This window comes from Octopus bimaculoides, chromosome 1, assembly GCF_046866305.1.
Source record: "Octopus bimaculoides isolate indiv1 chromosome 1, ASM4686630v1, whole genome shotgun sequence".
In the NCBI taxonomy this organism is placed as follows: Eukaryota; Metazoa; Mollusca; class Cephalopoda; order Octopoda; family Octopodidae; genus Octopus; species Octopus bimaculoides.
In genome coordinates, this window is record NC_142928.1 from 178,680,827 (window position 1) to 178,700,388 (window position 19,562).

Here is a 19,562-nt window from a genome sequence, read left to right on the forward strand (position 1 = left end):
TAGAAGAATTTATCTATAAATATAATATGTGACAATTAGATGGTTGTCACATATTATATATATATATATATATATATATATATAATACAAAGAATATATATACATGTATACACACATATATGTACATACTTACATCTACATGTGTATATACATGCATATCAGGGTACAGGACGTTAGAACAATAAACTACAGACAACGGAACGAACACATAGGAAAACGGAAAGCCCCTTGGAATATCCCTTCATCAGCTGTCTCTATTCTATCTAGACGTTTCGAAGACCAGACAGGACGTACTCTAGAATAGTCTCTTCCTGAGTAGTGGATCAACCAACTACACAGAGGATTCCAAGGTGGCAAACACAAACCAAGACAGGAAAAAATGGACAGTGAAAACAACATTCAAAAGCCGTAGGGCCAAACGCAAATCTGAGGTAGAACGCTAGTAGTTCGTCTTGCCTTCACAGCGGCTGGAGTGAAAAGAAAGTTGACCACAGGTCACACGAGAGCAGAGAGGATGGTTGAGGGAGGAAATGGAACAAGGAGGAAATGGAACAAGGAGGAAGGGACAGAAGCAGTGAAGTAGAGGCCAGGACAGAAGGGTAGATAGGAAGATAGAGGAAGACAGATAGATAAATAGATAGAGAGGATGGTGGAGGGAGGAAGTGGAACAAGGAGGAAGGGACAGAAGGGTATAGCAGTGAAGTAGAGGCCAGGACAGAGGTATAGATAGAAAGATGGAGGAAGACAGATAGATAAATAGATAGAAAGATAGATAGACAGATAGATAGATAGATAGATAGATAGATAGAAAGATAGTCACGTCAGAATAATAGTAGACTTACTTGTAAAATAGGACGTGTGCGTTCAATAATGTAATAATACAAAGAATATATATACATGTATACACACATATATGTACATACTTACATCTACATGTGTATATACATGCATATCAGGGTACAGGACGTTAGAACAATAAACTACAGACAACGGAACGAACACATAGGAAAACGGAAAGCCCCTTGGAATATCCCTTCATCAGCTGTCTCTATTCTATCTAGACGTTTCGAAGACCAGACAGGACGTACTCTAGAATAGTCTCTTCCTGATATATATATGGATGCTGTAACACTTCCTTACAAACTTTTTTGTGTCTCTTTACTCTGGATTCATTTTATAGGTATAACATTAATGTGGTTAAAGATTTTATTTGGAATTTTTTTAAAGGCATCAGAAATTTTATTTATATCAGTTCTTTAAACTAGGCCATAATGGGTTGTTGTGATGTTCATGCTTTTCCTAAAAGCATTCTCAATATAATTGGAGTAAAAAGACTTCAGCCATAATTTGAAACTCATTTGTAAACTCAGTTTCCTTTTTTTTTTTTTATTTCCCATACAGCAAAATTCTACACCATATACATCAATAATAGATGTTTCACCTTCTGATATACATGCAGCAAGGTAGATTCTGTGGTTGCTTAACCTGCTATGAATAGCAGCTAAATTTCCCTTAAATCACACTCAGCCTTCTTAAGGAAGGGATATTTCATTATGTAATGTAGTTTCATTTTTGATCATTTATCTGTTCAGTTATGGATCTAAACACCATCATGCACATGAATTAGTCGTGCATGACACTCGGAGCATAAGACAAAATTATTAATGTTTGTTACATAGGACAAAAATAGTTTACTGACCATTGGCATAGTGTGGCAGTGCAGGATGTGTAGGTTGCACAGAGTAGTTGCTTTTAGGTGGAGGAAACGCGTTGAAAGTAGGTTACATTTAAGGAAGCGGGCAGCCAATTTGGCTACAGTACAGGGTGGCCAAAACCCACACCATGACACTGTTAGTAACTTCTGTAAGAAGGATATGATTTTTAATCCCTATTGTAGTTGTTGAATGATAGCTTAACTTGTACATACTTGATTCTTTTCAGTTCTTTCTCTAACAAGAGATATACCAGACTTTCAAAGGAAAAGTTAGTTATCTTTAATGGTTGCCATGTAACAATTTTAATGTTTGTTTGATGTAATCACTTTTTTGAGAAGGAAGGCTTGCAAAACCTTCAGTTAATAGCAGTATAACCAAACTCATAGCAAAGAGATTTGGTGAACTTCTATATGTATCAGCTGTAAATGAAAATTGTGGTACACTACTCAAAGTTTACTGCTCAGTTTAATGCAGAAGAGGTTATCTTTATTGCAGTTGATCCCTATCTATTCATTATCTCAAAAGAATAATCTCCACTATACTCTTTTACTCTCTTTTACTTGTTTCAGTCATTTGACTGTGGCCATGCTGGAGCACCGCCTTTAGTCAAGCAAATCGACCCCGGGACTTATTCTTTGTAAGCCTAGTACTTATTCTATCAGTCTCTCTTTTGCCAAACCGCTAAGTGACGGGGACATAAGCACACCAGCATCGGTTGTCAAGCAATGCTAGAGGGACAAACATAGACACACACACACACACATATATATATATACATATATACGACGGGCTTCTTTCAGTTTCCGTCTACCAAATCCACTCACAAGGCTTTGGTCGGCCTGAGGCTATAGTAGAAGACACTTGCCCAAGGTGCCATGCAGTAGGACTGAACCCGGAACCATGTGGTTGGTAAGCAAGCTACTTACCACACAGCCACTCTTGCGCCTATGTACATTTCTATATTAAATTACGTCATCTCTTAATTGTTTCCAGACAAGATCTCACATTAATTGCTTATAAGTTGAGTGAAGACCGAGTGTATTGGCAGTTATAAGAGAGATAGCTGAAAATACAAGAGACAAATATTTATTCCCAGAGCATCTTTATATTTTAATATTTTCATATAAATTATTTTGTCCATTGGATATTTGATAAAAGTATGTGTTTGTAGTTGGGATTTCTATAATGCACTTGACTCAACAAAACTCCCTTTTCCATAATAATGCCAACAAGAAACTCACATGCTTGCTAAAAATATGATCACATAAGAAATGTACAAAATATCTGATATTTAAACTGGTTTCTTCAAGATGTTTCTACTTGTTTTTTATAATTTTCTAGTTTACAAGTTTTTGTACACTGCGTTAAATATTATATGCTTCTCAACACATGCAATTACTGAAAAGTGCATGTAAAAGCACTAACGAGCCTTTGTGTATGTTTTTTTTTTATCATTTGTATATTTGACATTTTTATATATTTCATTTATTTATCATATATTTCTACTTCTATTTTCATCTAATCAACATAATTATCAAGCAGTCATAAATTAAGATAATTATCAAACATTTCAGTAGATTATTGATAGCTATATACATCATTAATGCAAGCTTGGAGGAAAGTAACATGGGAAATAAAAAGAAAAAGTGTGAGTGTTTGTTAATGAATGCAGATCTCTTAGTCATCTATATCAGCCTGAACAATGGTTCATCCTTTTTTAAATTTGGTTAAATTTATTGATTTATCTTCTAATTCCATATTATTATCCTCCTAACAATATGTGCACTGAGTATTTGATTTGCTTTTGAAAAGGGAGATATGATGCTTTCCAAATGAATATAGTTTATCACAAGGATAAAGCTGCTAAACAGAACATTTCATTGCGAATGAATGATAGATTCACCAGCAGCCTGTTCGATTTTCATGCTTCCATCTATGGATTTTATCATTGAGTTGTTGATAACCTGTATTAAGCAAGCTGAAAATTCTTAAACAGTACACACAACCACATATGTGCATGCATACACACACACTCACAGAAAGGTATGGGATGGTGATTGACGACATATTCTTAATGTATTATTGAGTGGCTACAGCTTTTATAAAACTGATAAACCTGTTAGATTAGTGTAATTTTCTTTGATATACATAAAAATTTATTATTAAAAAAAATTGCAAGCTGAAATATTTGTTATTATTTTCCAAGATATCAAGAAAGCTAATTGTATGTGTCTTAATTATTATAGTCTACTGTGCTGTGAAACTTCTACTAACCAACTGACAGTTATAGACTGCACAATGCAGCTACAGAAACTAATTAATATTTAGTTGAATATATCAGTCCCTCATTAATGAAACTACTTTCAGTTTTTTTTTACTTGGCGATCTAGTGGGGGGGGGGGGGGCTGATTTTTCTCAAACAGTTGGTTATATTATTAATTTGAACTCAGAATATAAAGAGCAACTATGCATTTTGTCCCACGCACCAATGATTCTGCCAGCTTACAGCAATAATAATAATAATAATAATAACAACAATAATAATCATTTCTCCCGACTTGCAGTTCATATGGAAATGGTTTAAATTGTAGATTTAACCCTTTAGCTTTTAAACTGGCCATATCTGGCTCAAATATTGTACTTGTTTTATGATCAGGACAAACAGATCTGGACTCTTACACCTACCCTACAATGTCATTCTCTAAATACACAATCACATCATTAAAATTTTAAAGCTACAAGATAGTGAATGATAAATTTAAAATGTGAATAAATAAGCATTATATTTGACAAAGTGATCTGAATGCCAACGGGTTGATATTCATATTTTCCTATGCTAAAATATTATTAAATCTAAACCTTAATTACAAACAACTGAGGAATCATAATCTGTAAAATAAACCGTGTGTGTGTGTGTGTGTGTGTGTGTGTGTGTGTGTGTGTGTGTGCATGTGCATGTGCATGAATTGTCCTCTTCCTACTCCCTTCTTTATTATTCCATGAAAATGCCTGGCAAATTCAGATATAGCTCATTAAATTTTACACAAAAATTTCATCTGGGCCTATAGGATAATATAATTTCTTTTTTTAATTACAATGCCAATGTGGTTTCTATACTACACACACACACACACACACTATCGTAATTGTAAAGACTCACAATAGAAACATTTTGCAGCTAAGTTATTTACTTGGCATGCATGTGCACACCCACACATAACCTAAAACAAAATATTTTTATTTGATATTTTGTAAAACGAGGAGAATAGGAAACTATTAGTTATTTTACCTAAACAAGAAACTGAACTGACATTGGAGAGGAATTAAGAATAAAAATGATTTTGGACTGGAATGCACAAAAATCAAATTAAACATTTTTTTTTATAGAAAATAATACTAATTACTCATTAATATTACATTTTATTTTAAGTTTTAATGATCAAAATGGATCACTGGTTTCTACAAACAAACAACAACAAAAAAGTAACAATATTTCCTTAATAATACAAAAAGATTGTTCAGATTGCAGGCATACATTTGTATATATGTATTTATCTATTATGTTTAAATAACACTAAATTATTGCATGAAAAATATAAAAGCTTTAATTAATAATTAATGAACGTATTTTTGCTTTTTCCTTTTTTTTTTTTTCCTTTGGCAAGAATATTATTAGAAATAAATTTAACTCAATATTAGTGGAGGGATTAATCTAATTATTCTATGTGAACAATGTGTTAGTATTCACTGTAAACATTATGATACTAATAAGCATTCATGTAAATAATTCATTAAATAGTACACAAGCATACAAAGATGCACATGCACATCGCTCACACTGAGAGATTTCACAAACAGAATGATAGATTAGCAGGAGACAAATTCCTGAGGCTTGAATGAAGTGTTTGTGTCTTACAAAGGTTCAGGCTCTGCAGCTGCTAACAAAAGATAGTGGAACAATATTTTGTGAATGACTCAGCAGATAGACAGCTGGCAGAGGCATTGCTTGATTCCTTTCTCTGGAACAAGACCATTTTTTTTTTTAATGGTTTTCTTTCTTAAGTACTGGCATTGTTAGTGTGAAGCTGAAATAGTACTATAGCCAAATGATGATGATGATGATGATGATGATAATTCTTTCTACAATAGGCACAAGGACTGAAGTTTTGTGGGAGGGGACTGGTTTATTATATTATATGTAACTGGTACTTATTTAATCGCCCCCCCCCCCCGAAAGGATGAAAGGTAAAGTTGACCTTGGCAGAATTTGAACTCAGAACATAGCGGTGGGTGAAATACCACTAAGCATTTCGTCCAGCAAGCTAATGATTCTGCCAGCTCCCTGCCTTTAATAATAATAATGATAATAATGATAATAATAATAATAATAATAATAATGTTAATACCAAGAGCTTTGAAAAACATATTAAGAATATTGGAGCTGCTGTCAGGCTCAAAGTGATCCAGAAGACAGCGTTGTTGGGTACAGCTCGTATTCTAAGGAGAGTATTGTCTCTTTGAATCACAGGAGAAGGCACTACTTGAAACCTTGAAACCAGTAATTAAGAACTAACTGAGAGGCTTTCAAAATAATACCATTATTATTATTATAATTATTTCTTATTTTGGCATGAGGCTGGCAGTTTTAAGGAGAGGTACAAGTTGCACATATCAATTCCAGGATTTGACTGGTACAATATTTTATTGATCCCAAAAGATGAAAGGCAAAGGCGACCTGGGTGTAAGAGTCCAGATCTGTTTGTCCTGATCATAAAACAAGTACAATATTTGAGCCACATATGGCCAGTTTAAAAGCTAAAGGTTTAAATCTACAATTTAAACCATTTCCATATGAACTGCAAGTGGGATGTAGTCAAACTATTTTCAATTAGTGTTAAATAGTGTTGAGAACTTTTCTGTTTAGCTGCCACTTTCCAATTTCTTCAATTCTTATTCCAATTGATTTCATATTTGGTGTATTGGTGTAGTTTTGTAAGTAGATCATTGACATGAAATTCATTTTCGACATAAATCAATATGTTTGCAAATTTGGGGTAATTTTAGCCAATTGAAAGCCATAAACATATAGGTACCTGTTTCCATAGTAACAAACCAAGCTGCTTGCTCATGTAGTCATTTTTTGCTTAGATAGTGGTTATGAAATGAGCTAAAAATTATAGCTAAATAGACCTTAAATTACGCACCAATTTTTTATTTTTTTTATTTTTGTATAATTATATAAATTCCTATGTGTAGAATACAAATTCACAAAAGTTTTTTGAAAATTCGATAAAGTTATGAGGGGTTATATGGTGTGCATAAATCAGAATTCCACCAATATTTCATTTTTTTTTTTACAGTTGACATGTCTAGTCATGCACAAAATGACAGCTTCCAAATCTTGTTTTCTGACTGGGTAAAAATTATCAAACTTTAAACCTCTGTAACTTTTTTTTAAATTTTCTGGTAAAGGTAAATTATCTCCTTGAGATTAAGCTTGGAAAATTACATCAATACACCAAATTTTTAAATATTTGCTAAACTTAAAAATTCCCATAGGTGCAACCGAATAGAAAAAATCCATGAATTGTAGTAAAGGATGGTGGGTTACTGGAATCACTGGCGTGTCAGAAAAAGAATCCTTTATGCAATTACTCAACCTGTTAAAAATAGCTAACAAATCAGTGAATCCCACCAGATTATAAGATAGGACGCAATAGATTATGTGTATTCCTGGATATATTTTCCTTTACAAAAAAAAATGGTGAAGACTTGGATGTCTTTGGTCAGCTTTTGGTCATAAGATCTCTTGTCCAAGGCTGACCTAAGACTTCAAGAGTGCCTGTCAGGAGTTGCTGTTTGAAAGAGAGAGAGTAAAATAAATACCAAGGATATACTGATGACTGTTAAATAGACCAAATTATTGAGATAGTGACCAGTTCTCATTTTAAAGTTATCTAAACTAGTTCCAATTTACAAATTGACTGTCAAACAGAAAGCTATGGTAATGTGCTGGTTTTGCATATTGCTGAGGATATAAGAGAAACATAAGTGAGGGATAATATTTTAACCCATTTTGTTACCAGATTTCTATTGAAGTACACAACCTTTGTTTTAATTAATTTTGAAAATAATGAAAAATTTAGTAAAATAACTGTCTCAGACATGTTGACATCAACAGGATTAAACATCCCCTTAGAACTATTCAGATTAAATGTGTAACTCATATTTAGGGTGAGAGAAAATAATTTTTATGTAACTCGGAAGGAAAGCTGGATTGATGATATCTATATCTAGCTGTCTCTCTATCTGTCTGTGTACAGAATAAGTACTAGACTTACAAAGAATAAGTCCTGGGGTTGATTTGTTCGACTAAAACCCTTTAAGGTAGTGCTTCAGCATGGCTGCAGTCAAATGACTGAAACAAGTAAAAGAATAAAAAAATACATACACGCACACACACATTGAAGATTTATTTATATATGTGTGTGTGTGTGTGTGTGTGTATAAAGTGAGAGTATTGAAGATTTATGTATGCACATATATATAAATTTTCAATACTTTCACTCAGCCAATGTATCTATCCTATCTTGACTTATCTCTCTCACTTCTTTCTTTCTAATCTTCATTAATTTTACTCTTACTGCCAATATTTTCATGGCTACACCTCACTTCCTTCCAAATTCATCAGCGTACAGAGGGAGAGAGTTTTAGGTCCTCCTCCCATCTAAACTAACTAATTTTCTATCATTTAATTCTCCCTATCATGCTCCTCTTCTGCACTCCTTCTCACTTACACACCATCACACGCACATAATCCATATCCACATAATCCACTTCTACCAGCTTTCCACCACTCTGTTGTCTCTCAAAATATGGCAATAAAATGCTTCTCTCTCAGTTAAATCCCCCTCCCATATCTTCATCTCCTCTCTGCTTCCTCTTCGCAGTAAATTGTCCATCAGACTCAGTTGTTGGTGGCTGTGAAATTGTCCTGTCCCAATCATAGCAGAAGAGATCAGACAGAGACATATAGACAGCAGGTTATGGGATGGTTCAATTATTTCCCTTCTTTGCTGACAACATCCACTTAACACACTCCTATCAAAGGTACTTTACCTACCCATTCCCATATTGTTATGTGGAAGCCAGTGAAAATAAATTTAACTGTCAAGTGTGATGGGAGGATATTGGGGGAAGGAGGGCTAAAGAGACATAAAGTTAGCTTCTGTGTGGATAGTTAGGTGTAATAGGCTGTCCCTTGGGACATTGAGATGGCAAAAGGATATGAATTGTATGGGGGAAAGGGGTGTCAGTAATGATTCAGCTTTTCAGTCCCAACTACTGTTTCCTCTTGTTATCTGACAGAGCTATAATTGCATTTTAATCCATTTCTCATTTTTAAGATTACTTATTTTTTCCTAATTTTAAGTTTACATCAATACTTGTTTCAAAGTGAGCAGTCTCAATGCCAATATAATTTAGTGGATGATAATGGAGCAAGTGGGAATTATGCTGTTAGCTGCCTTCTTTTTTTTTTTTTTTTCCACACACACATTTCAAACATTCTTGATCAACTCCTACCAATTCACACAATATAATCATCCTTACTTGTCGTAATTTTATCCAAATTCAGGCTACATCAATCTTTCTGCACTGTTTATTTCTCGTGTATTTATCTACAGATAGAGTTTTGGGATGAACCAGTGACTCCTTTATAATTTTTTTTTTCTTTTCATATATGGACTGTCAAAATAATAAGGCACTCTGCCAAGAGAAATGTCAAATGTTTCTATTTTGCAGTGGACAAGTATATATATTTTAAAGCAATGATGTTTAGCTATTCCACAAAACACCAAAATTTTATTTAATTTTTCTTATACTAATGCCTGTACTTCAGAAGGGACTGAATATTTTCTGATAATTCCATTCCCAATAGTCATAGAATAGCTAGCTCTATTCCCACATTGATATTTAAAATTTTTGGAAATATTCACGAATAACTATTGTATATGGCCTACTGCTATTTTGTTTTGGATTTTTTTTTAACATTTACATGATGAATAATAGAATATATTTGATAAATAGAGTATGTAACATTCATAATATCAGATCATCATTATAGTATAACTCATTAGAATATATAGTGTTATCATGATAGGAATTGATATTTACTTACTCTTTTCCATTCCAGCTATATATATAGACCTTCTATAAATGTAATATGAATTTTAAACACAAACAATTTTGTGTTTATCTTCTGCCTTTATAAATAAATAGATAAACTGAAATAATTGAATGTACAGAAATTTTCATAGTTTCAACTTTGGAATAGAAAGTGTATGAATATGATTTTGAATATGCATTGATGAATAACATAAATTTTAACAATAGTCTGACTGCAAAAGAGATGACTAAGGCATTGAATGTCAGAAGCATCAGCTAGGATGTACAAAAGGAATAAATTTTTTGTAGTGATGCTGAATAACTCAGGCAAACTATTATCAGATAAAGCTTTGTCAGGCAGGGTTTATAACAACAAACAATATCAACTATTAATTAGCTTTTCTTTACAAGTTCAGGCTTTCTACGAGGATCAGCTGAAAAGTTCATAGCCTGACTTTCTTCCATTGGTGTTGCAGTGCTTGGATCCCATTAGCGAAGAAGATTTCATCTTATTGATAAAAAGAAAGTCATCAACAGCAGATATGCCATCATCATCACTGTAATACTGGTTCCCAGCCAAGTGTTTTTTTTATGTTGGGGGACAGATGATAGTCAGATGAGGCCAAATCAGGAGAAAATGGACAGTGATCAATTAATTCAAAACCACAGTCATGCACAGCAGTCACTGAAACCAAGGACTTATGTGCTGGAGCCAAAACTTCTTTCGTCAGTTTTCCAGGGTGTTTGGTCTTGATAGCCTTTCATAACTGCCTCAGCAAGTTGACATAGTACTCACCATTGATGGTGTAGCCCATTTGAAGATAGTCGATAAACACAATACCTTTTAAATCCCAAAAGCAGAGGCCATTACTTTCCCTGCAGAAGAAAAGACCTTGGCCTTCTTTGGAGCAGTTGAATTGGGTGATTCCACTGCATGGATTGTCTCTTTGTCTCTGGTTCAAAGTGATGCAGCCAACACTCATCTTGAGTTAGGAAATGTTCACAGAAATTAGCTGGATCTGTCTCAAACAATATCTGAATTTCCCATGATGTGATTAGCCTGGTGTGCTTTTGATCAGGTGTCAGAAGACGTGGAGCCCACCGAGCCAAAACTTTTGTCATGCCAAGTTCATTGTGTAGGATATTTTCAACTCTCTCATGAGATATACAATAGCATCGGCTATTTGACTTATAACCAGTCACTTGTCATCCATCATAATGTGGTGAACACAATCGATGTTTTCCTTGGTGGTGGCAGTTGCAGGACGTCTAGACCTTGGGTCATCTTTAAGACTCTCCATTCCTAAATTCAGCTGCCCACTTTTGTACTGTTGATGAAGCTGGAGTGTCATCCCCTAATGTAGCAACCATGTCAACATGAATATCAATGGGGGCTAAAGCCAGTTTCTGTAGGGACTTGATAACACCACGATTCCAGATTTTGTCGCTCCTAGTTAGATTTTGAAGTCTTCTTTGAACAGTCAGACGTCAGTTTACCTCAAAAGATACAATGCAGTTATTAATAAGTTGAAATTAATGCATCCAAGTTTTTACAGCTCTAGCATCACTCCTTCATAGTCAGCCTATGAACTTTTCAGCCCACCCTTGTAATTGGGACAGGCTTATAGTGGGTATCTATTATGGCTTTGAGCAGGGGTTCTCAACTATTTTTTATCTATGGATTCTTTTGATTACTCTTATTCTGGTGGACCCCCATAGCCATTTGATGTCTAAAAACTAGTTTTATAGATCCTTCTTTCAAAATCCCTATTGTGTTTATCTCACATTCCCTTATACAGGCTGTCGTATATATGTATGTGTGTGTGTCTGTGTTTGTCCCCCCCCCCCCAACATCGCTTGAAACCGATGCTGGTGTGTTTACGTCCCCGTAACTTAGCAGTTCGGCAAGAGAGACCGATAGAATAAGTACTAGGCTTACAAAGAATATGTCCTGGGGTCGATTTGCTCAACAAAAGGTGGTACTCCAACATGGCCACAGTTAAATGACTGAAACAAGTAAAAGAGTACTTATTTTTATTTTTGCTGCTTATGTTTGTGGATCTTCATAATTTTGTTTCACTAGCTAGGGTTGTTTAAATCATAACACTCAGTTTTGTGTCATTATGTAAAAGAATTTTAGGGCAGCGAGCTGGCAGAAACATTAGCACGCCTGGCAAAATGCTTAGTATTTCATCTGTCTTTACATTCTGAGTTCAAATTCTGCCGAGGTCGACTTTGCCTCTCATTCTTTCGGGGTCGATAAATTAAGTACCAGTTGTGCACTGGGGTCGATCTAATCACAACAAAATAGTAAATTGGAGATCCACAAATAGTATTTTAAGGGCTCCTGAAAAAATTTTGCTTTAGATGTGTGTGTTGGTATGTATTGCAAGAAACAGTTTGGTTTCTTTAATGTTTTACATAGTTCAACCTACACAAGTTAATGTGTGAAAAACAAAATAGAAATTTTGAAGGATGTTTCTATAAAACTAGATTTTAAACAATGAATGGCTATGAGGGTCTACCAGAACAAAATAGTAATCAAAGGGGTCGATAGGTAAAGATTGGTTGAGAACCCCTGCTCTACATAGTTGCAGATAATAGACTCTCAACTCTTATCTAGAGTAGTTTATTCTCCTTGCTCATAAAATTGTGAATTACATTTTTGTTTTTATTTTCTCATCTTCAATTTCACACACTTTAACATCTACATTGATATGTTAAACAATGTATATTTATAATGGCAGTGTCTCTTCATGCTTGGAATTTGAGTTACAGCCACTACAAGTGTGTATGTTTGTGTATACACTGACATACAAAAGTGTATGTAACATTTGTGTATACACTGACATACAAAAGTGTATGTAACATTTGTTTTAGAATGTGCTCGGTAATTTAGATGCTCTTTTATCCTCTTATATGTAGTAAATACACTAAAATTGGTATTTTCAGTTTATTACAGCTAACACGAATGACAATAAGTTTTTTTTTTAATTCACACTTTATATAAACTAATAAAAGTTACTCTTCAACAAATTACTTATAAGAGGTCATTTTTATTATTGACTACCCTGAATAAATGTTATAAATAAATCATAGTTCTGATTTAGCCTATATTGGTGTCATTTCTGAATTGTCCAATATTATACAAGAGATTTTTGAGTTACCATATTTATAATGATTTTAGAACTCAAGGTTTATACAACCATGTTATCTTTTTCTTTCAGTTCAAATAATCAGTGTGTAAGCTTCTTACATAGTTACAGCAAAAGTTTGTCCCTTTGGCTTAAATATATCTTTAAAATATAACAATACCGAGAGTGGATTTTATGTTGGTTTACATTATTAAACTTAGATTATAACTGAATTTTGCGTAATCAATAGCTGAACCTGTTAAAAGTATTCAATAGACTCTTTTTTTTTTTTTTTTTCAATCAATGAAAAACATGTTTGTTGTGGAAGAATCAGTGGGTTTTGGATTCAATCATATTCTTGTATTTGGATATTTGGGAAGTACTTTTTTGTGTACTTCAAGCAGTGCTAAATGATCGAAGATTGAAGAACTAATATTGCATTTAAGTTGCATTCAGTAAATTTGGAAAACATCTGAAAAGTTCTCTCATAAACTTCTTTTTTTTTTTTTTAAATCACAGACAACTATTTTGTCTCTCATTGCACAAATATTATCAGTTGGTGCTTAGATATTCTTTTCTCCCTTCTCTAGTTTGATGATTTGTTCTCTTTAAATGTTTAAATATATCAAAGATAGCCAATTTTTGTACACCGGAGCTTGTTTTGAATTAAATCACAAAATTTCAGTTGATTCTCTTGAAAAATTTCAAACACCATTTTTCTCAGTTTGTATATGGGGCAAAACAGTTGACTGCTTGAGATCCAATAAATTTAATAGGCAAACAATTAAACATCATATGACAAGAGTTACTGTTGGCACTCCGTCGCTTACGACGTCGAGGGTTCCAGTTGATCCGATCAACGGAACAGCCTGCTCGTGAAATTAACATGCAAGTGGTTGAGCACTCCACAGACACATGTACCCTTAATGTAGTTCTCGGGGATATTCAGCGTGACACAGTGTGACAAGGCTGACCCTTTGAATTACAGGCACAACAGAAACAGAAAGTAAGAGTGAGAGAAAGTTGTGGTGAAAGAGTACAGCAGGGTTCACCACCATTCCCTGCCGGAGCCTCGTGGAGCTTTAGGTGTTTTTCACTCAATAAACACTCACAACGCCCGGTCTGGGAATCGAAACCGTGATCCTATGACCGCGAGTCCGCTGCCCTAACCACTGGGCCATTGCGCCTCCTGACTAGAGTTACTAGATCCCAAATATAATGCACAGACAAATATTTGTAAAAAATTTACGAAATTTTTAGCAGTCTTCAGTTTGGGGATCTCTGCACTAAGATACTACATTCTCATTCAGTTCCAGTTATGGAACTCTGATGAATAACTTGCTATATTTTGTTGTTATAAAAACGCAAATAAACCATTTTTTTGTTTAAATAAAGAAAGAAAAAGAAAAAAAAAGAAAGTAAGGCAAGATATGACTGAATTATTTGCTTGAACAAACCAGTGTGTAAAATAAATGTCAGTCTCTATGCAAAAGAGGAACAAATTAATCTTCACATTTATTCTTTATTTAAATAATATATTCCTGTCAAAGCAATTTTGTTATTATAGGAATTTCATAAGTATTAGAACACCCATTAACATTTCAGTATAAACGTTTATTAGTAGATTTGAAACAGAATGAAGCAGCAAACTTACATTGGGTACTGAGAGTATTTACATTCAAGAAAGATATTTTGTTAATGCCAAACTTGCTTGGCAATTTGAGGACAGATTTGTTTCATTAACTCTGTAGCATTCAGATTACATTGACTAATGTAATGCTTATCTATTCACATTGTTTTGAATTAATCTCAGCTTTTAGATTTTGATGATGTGATAGAGTTTATTTTTAGGATGATACAAGGTAGGTGTGAGAGGTCAGACCCTGTCAGATTGAACATAAGAGAGGTAGAATATTTGGGCCGGTTATGACTGGTTTAAATGCTAAAAGATTAATTTTGAACATTAAAGCTAACAGTGAGTCACAAATTGGTTGGGTTCTAACTGAAGGTGAAATTACCATTTTTTTTTTTGTACTTGAGTTTCATCTTAACCATTAGATGATATTGACACTCAGTAATGTGGTTATAATGAATTCAGTGTATTTTTTTAGGGGACAATCCTTCTATGTTTCAGTGAGGATTTTGGCTTAGATAAATCCAAGATTCCGTTATTTCACTTTCAGCACACTGGTTCTCATCCAGTTGTCAAAGTTAAGCAATGTCAAGCTTAGTTAGCACTTAGATGGGTTACCACTTGAAAAACCTTGGTGTTACAAGCATCTTTCTTAAAGTACTCCGAAATTTTCTTTATATAAACTAATAAAAGTTACTCTTCAATAAATTACTTATAAAAGGTCATCTTTATTACTGACTACCCTGAATAAATGTTATAAATAAATCATAGTTCTGATTTAGCCGATATTGGTGTCATTTCTGAATTGTCCAATATTATACAAGAGATTTTGAGCTTCCATATTTATAACGATTTTAGAATACAAGGTTTATACAACCATGTATCTTTTCTTTCAGTTCAAATAATCTTTATATAAAACTTAAGTCAATAATTGTAGTAGGCGGTTTGGAGTATATTTCAGTTGCATATTCAGTTAGTATCAATGGAAGTATTTCTATTAGTAATGATTTACTAGCAGAACCGTGAAAAATTAACATTTTACAGATTTGTTTTTTGCTTCTATTTTGATGCATAAATTTATTCAGATCTTCATAGCATTATTGCAGTTATATTTCCCATTTTGTCCCACAGCTGAGATTGCTTAAAACATAACACTCAAACATGCTTCTTTCAATTTAATTTTCATAGTCAAGATTTGCTTAAAACATAACACCTGAACACATGAATGTTGTAACATGTAGCATAATATTACTGATTACTTTGAAATTTTACAGATCTTCAATAATTACAGAAACTGCCAGAAGCTATCTACTTATCCTCCATTATTACTAAATGATAAAACAAAATAAATTTTTATTTTAAAACATGAAATATAAACACTTATGCACCCCATTTCTGTAAAGCTACCCTCAGTGACTTGTGATCACACATTAGACAAATCTATTTGTTTATTAATAGAAGTTTTACTACAAAAGTTCTTGAGAAGCAACAAACAGCAAGTTCACTTATTGTATTTATCTCAGTTGATTGCTCATCTCTCTGTTCAGTTAATTCTACTGTAAAATCCAGCAGCTTCATGCTTCTAACAAGTTTTAGCTTTAATCTGCCTGAGTCATTACTATATGATTAGTAATGTTTTGGCATACAATTGTATTTGTTCATTATTGGCATAGACACTTGTCAAAATCAAAATAAACTTTTGTGATAGTTTGATATTCTGCAAACCTCATTATTTGGAAATTCATCCCATTACCTCAGTACTATGCATGCTTTTTGGTATTTCATTTATTGCAATCATTTCTGTTTTTTCTCAAATTAATCAATAATATATTATCTGCTTTATATTGACATATACTTAAAACATTTATGAACTGTTCAGAATAAACATAAATTCCATTGTCCAACCCCAGTTATACCTCACTTGTTAGACTTCCTGATAGGTAATCCTAAAGTTTAGTATAATCAAGTACATATTCAAATGTAGATTAGTTTCTAAATAGCAATAATTTATATATATATATATATATATATATTTCAACGCCATCGCACTTCAGGACTAGTTACTGCAACAGCCTGGGTTTCAGGGGCCTACAGCTTTTTAATATTCTCCCAAAGAGCCTGAGGAACCTGCACAAAGTAGATGCAGGCATTTTAAAATCAAAGCTTGACCTCTTCCTGTCGAGAGTCCCAGATGAACCTACCTCACGGCAAGAGGTGCAAATGATTCTTCACCAAGTACCACATATTGGAGGAGGATCTCAGTAATAACAGTGTAGCAAAACGGCGGTGCATCACAGTGTAATCCACTGTAAAATCAGTACAGTGTAATCCACTGTAAAACCAACCATTATTACTTTTGTTCTGGAAATTTATTAAAAAACAAAAGTATGAAGGCAGTGACAGAGAATTTTGTTATCAGAAATGTTAAAAGAAAGGCGGCGAGCTGGCAGAAACGTTAGCACGCTGGGCGAAATGCTTAGCGGTATTTCATCTGCTGTTACGTTCTGAGTTCAAATTCCGCCGAGGTTGACTTTACCTTTCGTCCTTTCAGGGTTGATAAATTAAGTACCAGTTACACACTGAGGTCTATGTAATCGACTTAATCCCTTTGTCTGTCCTAGTTTGTCTCTTCTATGTTTGGCCCCTTGTGGGAAATAAAGAAATAAGAAATGTTAAAGAAATTCTAAAGCAAAATTTACAAAACTTGTGAGACCCCACTAGTAACAATTGAAGAAATATGAATGTAATTTTGGTTTCAGGTGTACATGTAGATTTTCCTCTGCACGTTTATGAAATATATGTGGATCACATTTATTTGTTTTTGTAATACAGAATGCTATGAAGAAAAATAAATGAATGCTTTTCTAAATAAAGACTTTTAATCTACTTTTTCCAGGTATTCCGTGGAAATCAAAATACTTATCGAGCTGAACTGCGTGGAGTTTCACCACCAATCATTGCAAAGCGCATTCGCTTCATTCCATATAGTGAACACCCTCGCACAGTGTGTATGCGGGTAGAAATGTATGGCTGCCAGTGGGCTGGTATGTATCAAGAACATTTTTTATTTAACCCCTTTTAATACCACCCAAAGTTTTAACTGTATTAAAAATATGTTTAGGAGTTAAAATCCTCATCAAAATCTCTTTACAATATCAATTGGTATCAGAGATATACTTACACATTTATTGAAATTTTACTAAAAAAAAATGTCTTAAATTATCCAAAACCTTGATTATATTGAAAAATATTTGAAACAGACATTATTTCAGAAAAGGGCTAAAATATATTTTTGATAATTAAAAAGCTTTCTTTTCTACTTTAAACCGTTTTACTTTTTTAACTTGTCTCTTCTCCCTTAGTTTTATTTTCTCTTTCCGCCTTTATTTATAGTCCTTTGGCCTGCCAGACTTCTTCAGATCACTTTCTTTACTTGTGCTAATAATTTCAAAAAAGTAATCCAAACGGGTCAAATAGGTCCCAAGATAACATAGAATAAGTAAGTAGAGTTGTTGACTTAACACAACAGCTGGTTTGAAAGCTACAAAGTTAGGATTTGTGGGTGTTGAATTTACTCTTTTGAGAGTAGGTGGGCTAGTGATGGGCCATAAACTTAGTTGGCTGAGATTGCCTCTGTAGGAGTTGTGCCACTGCCCACCTGCTGCCTATTGTATTCAGTGGTACCAAGACAAAGATGGTGTCAAATAACGTTGACAATTGATGTCTATCAGGGATTAGATTTCAACAGTGTGAGATCCCCAAGGAAACCTGTATTTTTTAGTGCTATAGTTTTATACATTCATTATATTTTCTCACACTTTATCCACACACTTATCTAAACTTTTTCTCACCTCCTCCTCTTTCTCTCATCACCCCCATATTACCTTTTTAATACAATGTAGTCACAATCTGTTATAACTGCTGACATATATAAAACTTTGAAGGACACTTAAACCAGTGGAAGAAGCTGTTCTTAGTTGTTCAGTTTTGAACTCTGACATATTTAAGAGAGAACACTAAACAACAAAAATGTTAAACTCAAACCATTGAGACATTCATTATTGTTTTACCACTGATTTAGTTTACACTAACTATTTGATTCTCCATCTGTAATATTTCATTTATATTTTACCCCTGTCTTAAGAAATAAATGCAAATATGTTGTTTAAATTAAAAATAGGTTTAATACTAAAATCATTGATTAATTTATCATTTGTTATAGGTGTTTTAATAAAGCATGTGTACTCTGTCTCCAATAATATAAGTATTTAAAAATAAATTACTGACTAGCCATTATTTGTTAATTCTTTCTTTGACAATGTACTGCTAATTCTTAAAAAAAAGAAAAGTTTTCAGATTTTCTGTAGTTTACCAATTTAGTTGGTATAATGATTCAGTGTTAACATACTGGAGCTTTATATAACTAACTAAAGATAATTAAGCAATCAGTGAAAAACAATATTAATCAATGTTTCAGTTTTATCCTGTACTCATTAGAAAAGTACACATTTCATTATAATTGCTGAAAGAGCAATGAAGCAACCACTAAGTAAAATGTATAAGATTTTATAGTTTGGCATAGAAAAATAGATTTGTTTAATTAAATAATTCAGAGTTTCATGGTTTGGGGTTCAATCCCATTGCATAACAACTTGAACAAATGTCTTCTACTATAGTCTCAGGTCAACCAAAACTTAGTGGATTTGGTTGACAGAAACTAAAATAAGTCAATCATGGATATATATTATTATATATGTGCATGTGTGTGTTTGTATCCCCTTGCCTGGATATATCACATGATAGTTATAAATGAGCGTTATTGTCATACAAGAGATGTAATTCATTTCCAAAATTCTACAAAAACATGTCTGGTCATGAGGAAATATTGCCTTGCTTGAAAACAGGAGAGGGCTG

General features: G+C 33.4%; 1 protein-coding gene across 2 annotated transcripts in view; it reads left to right on the forward strand.

The window, feature by feature from the left end:
* LOC106871068 (discoidin domain-containing receptor 2) overlaps window positions 1-19,562 on the forward strand; it is a 187,781-nt gene that overhangs the window by 117,771 nt on the left and 50,448 nt on the right. For both annotated transcript variants that reach the window (XM_052972844.2, XM_052972854.2), the window contains exon 5: window positions 17,545-17,692. In XM_052972844.2, coding sequence (XP_052828804.1) covers window positions 17,545-17,692 — 148 coding nt within the window. The remainder of the gene's footprint in view (window positions 1-17,544; window positions 17,693-19,562) is intronic.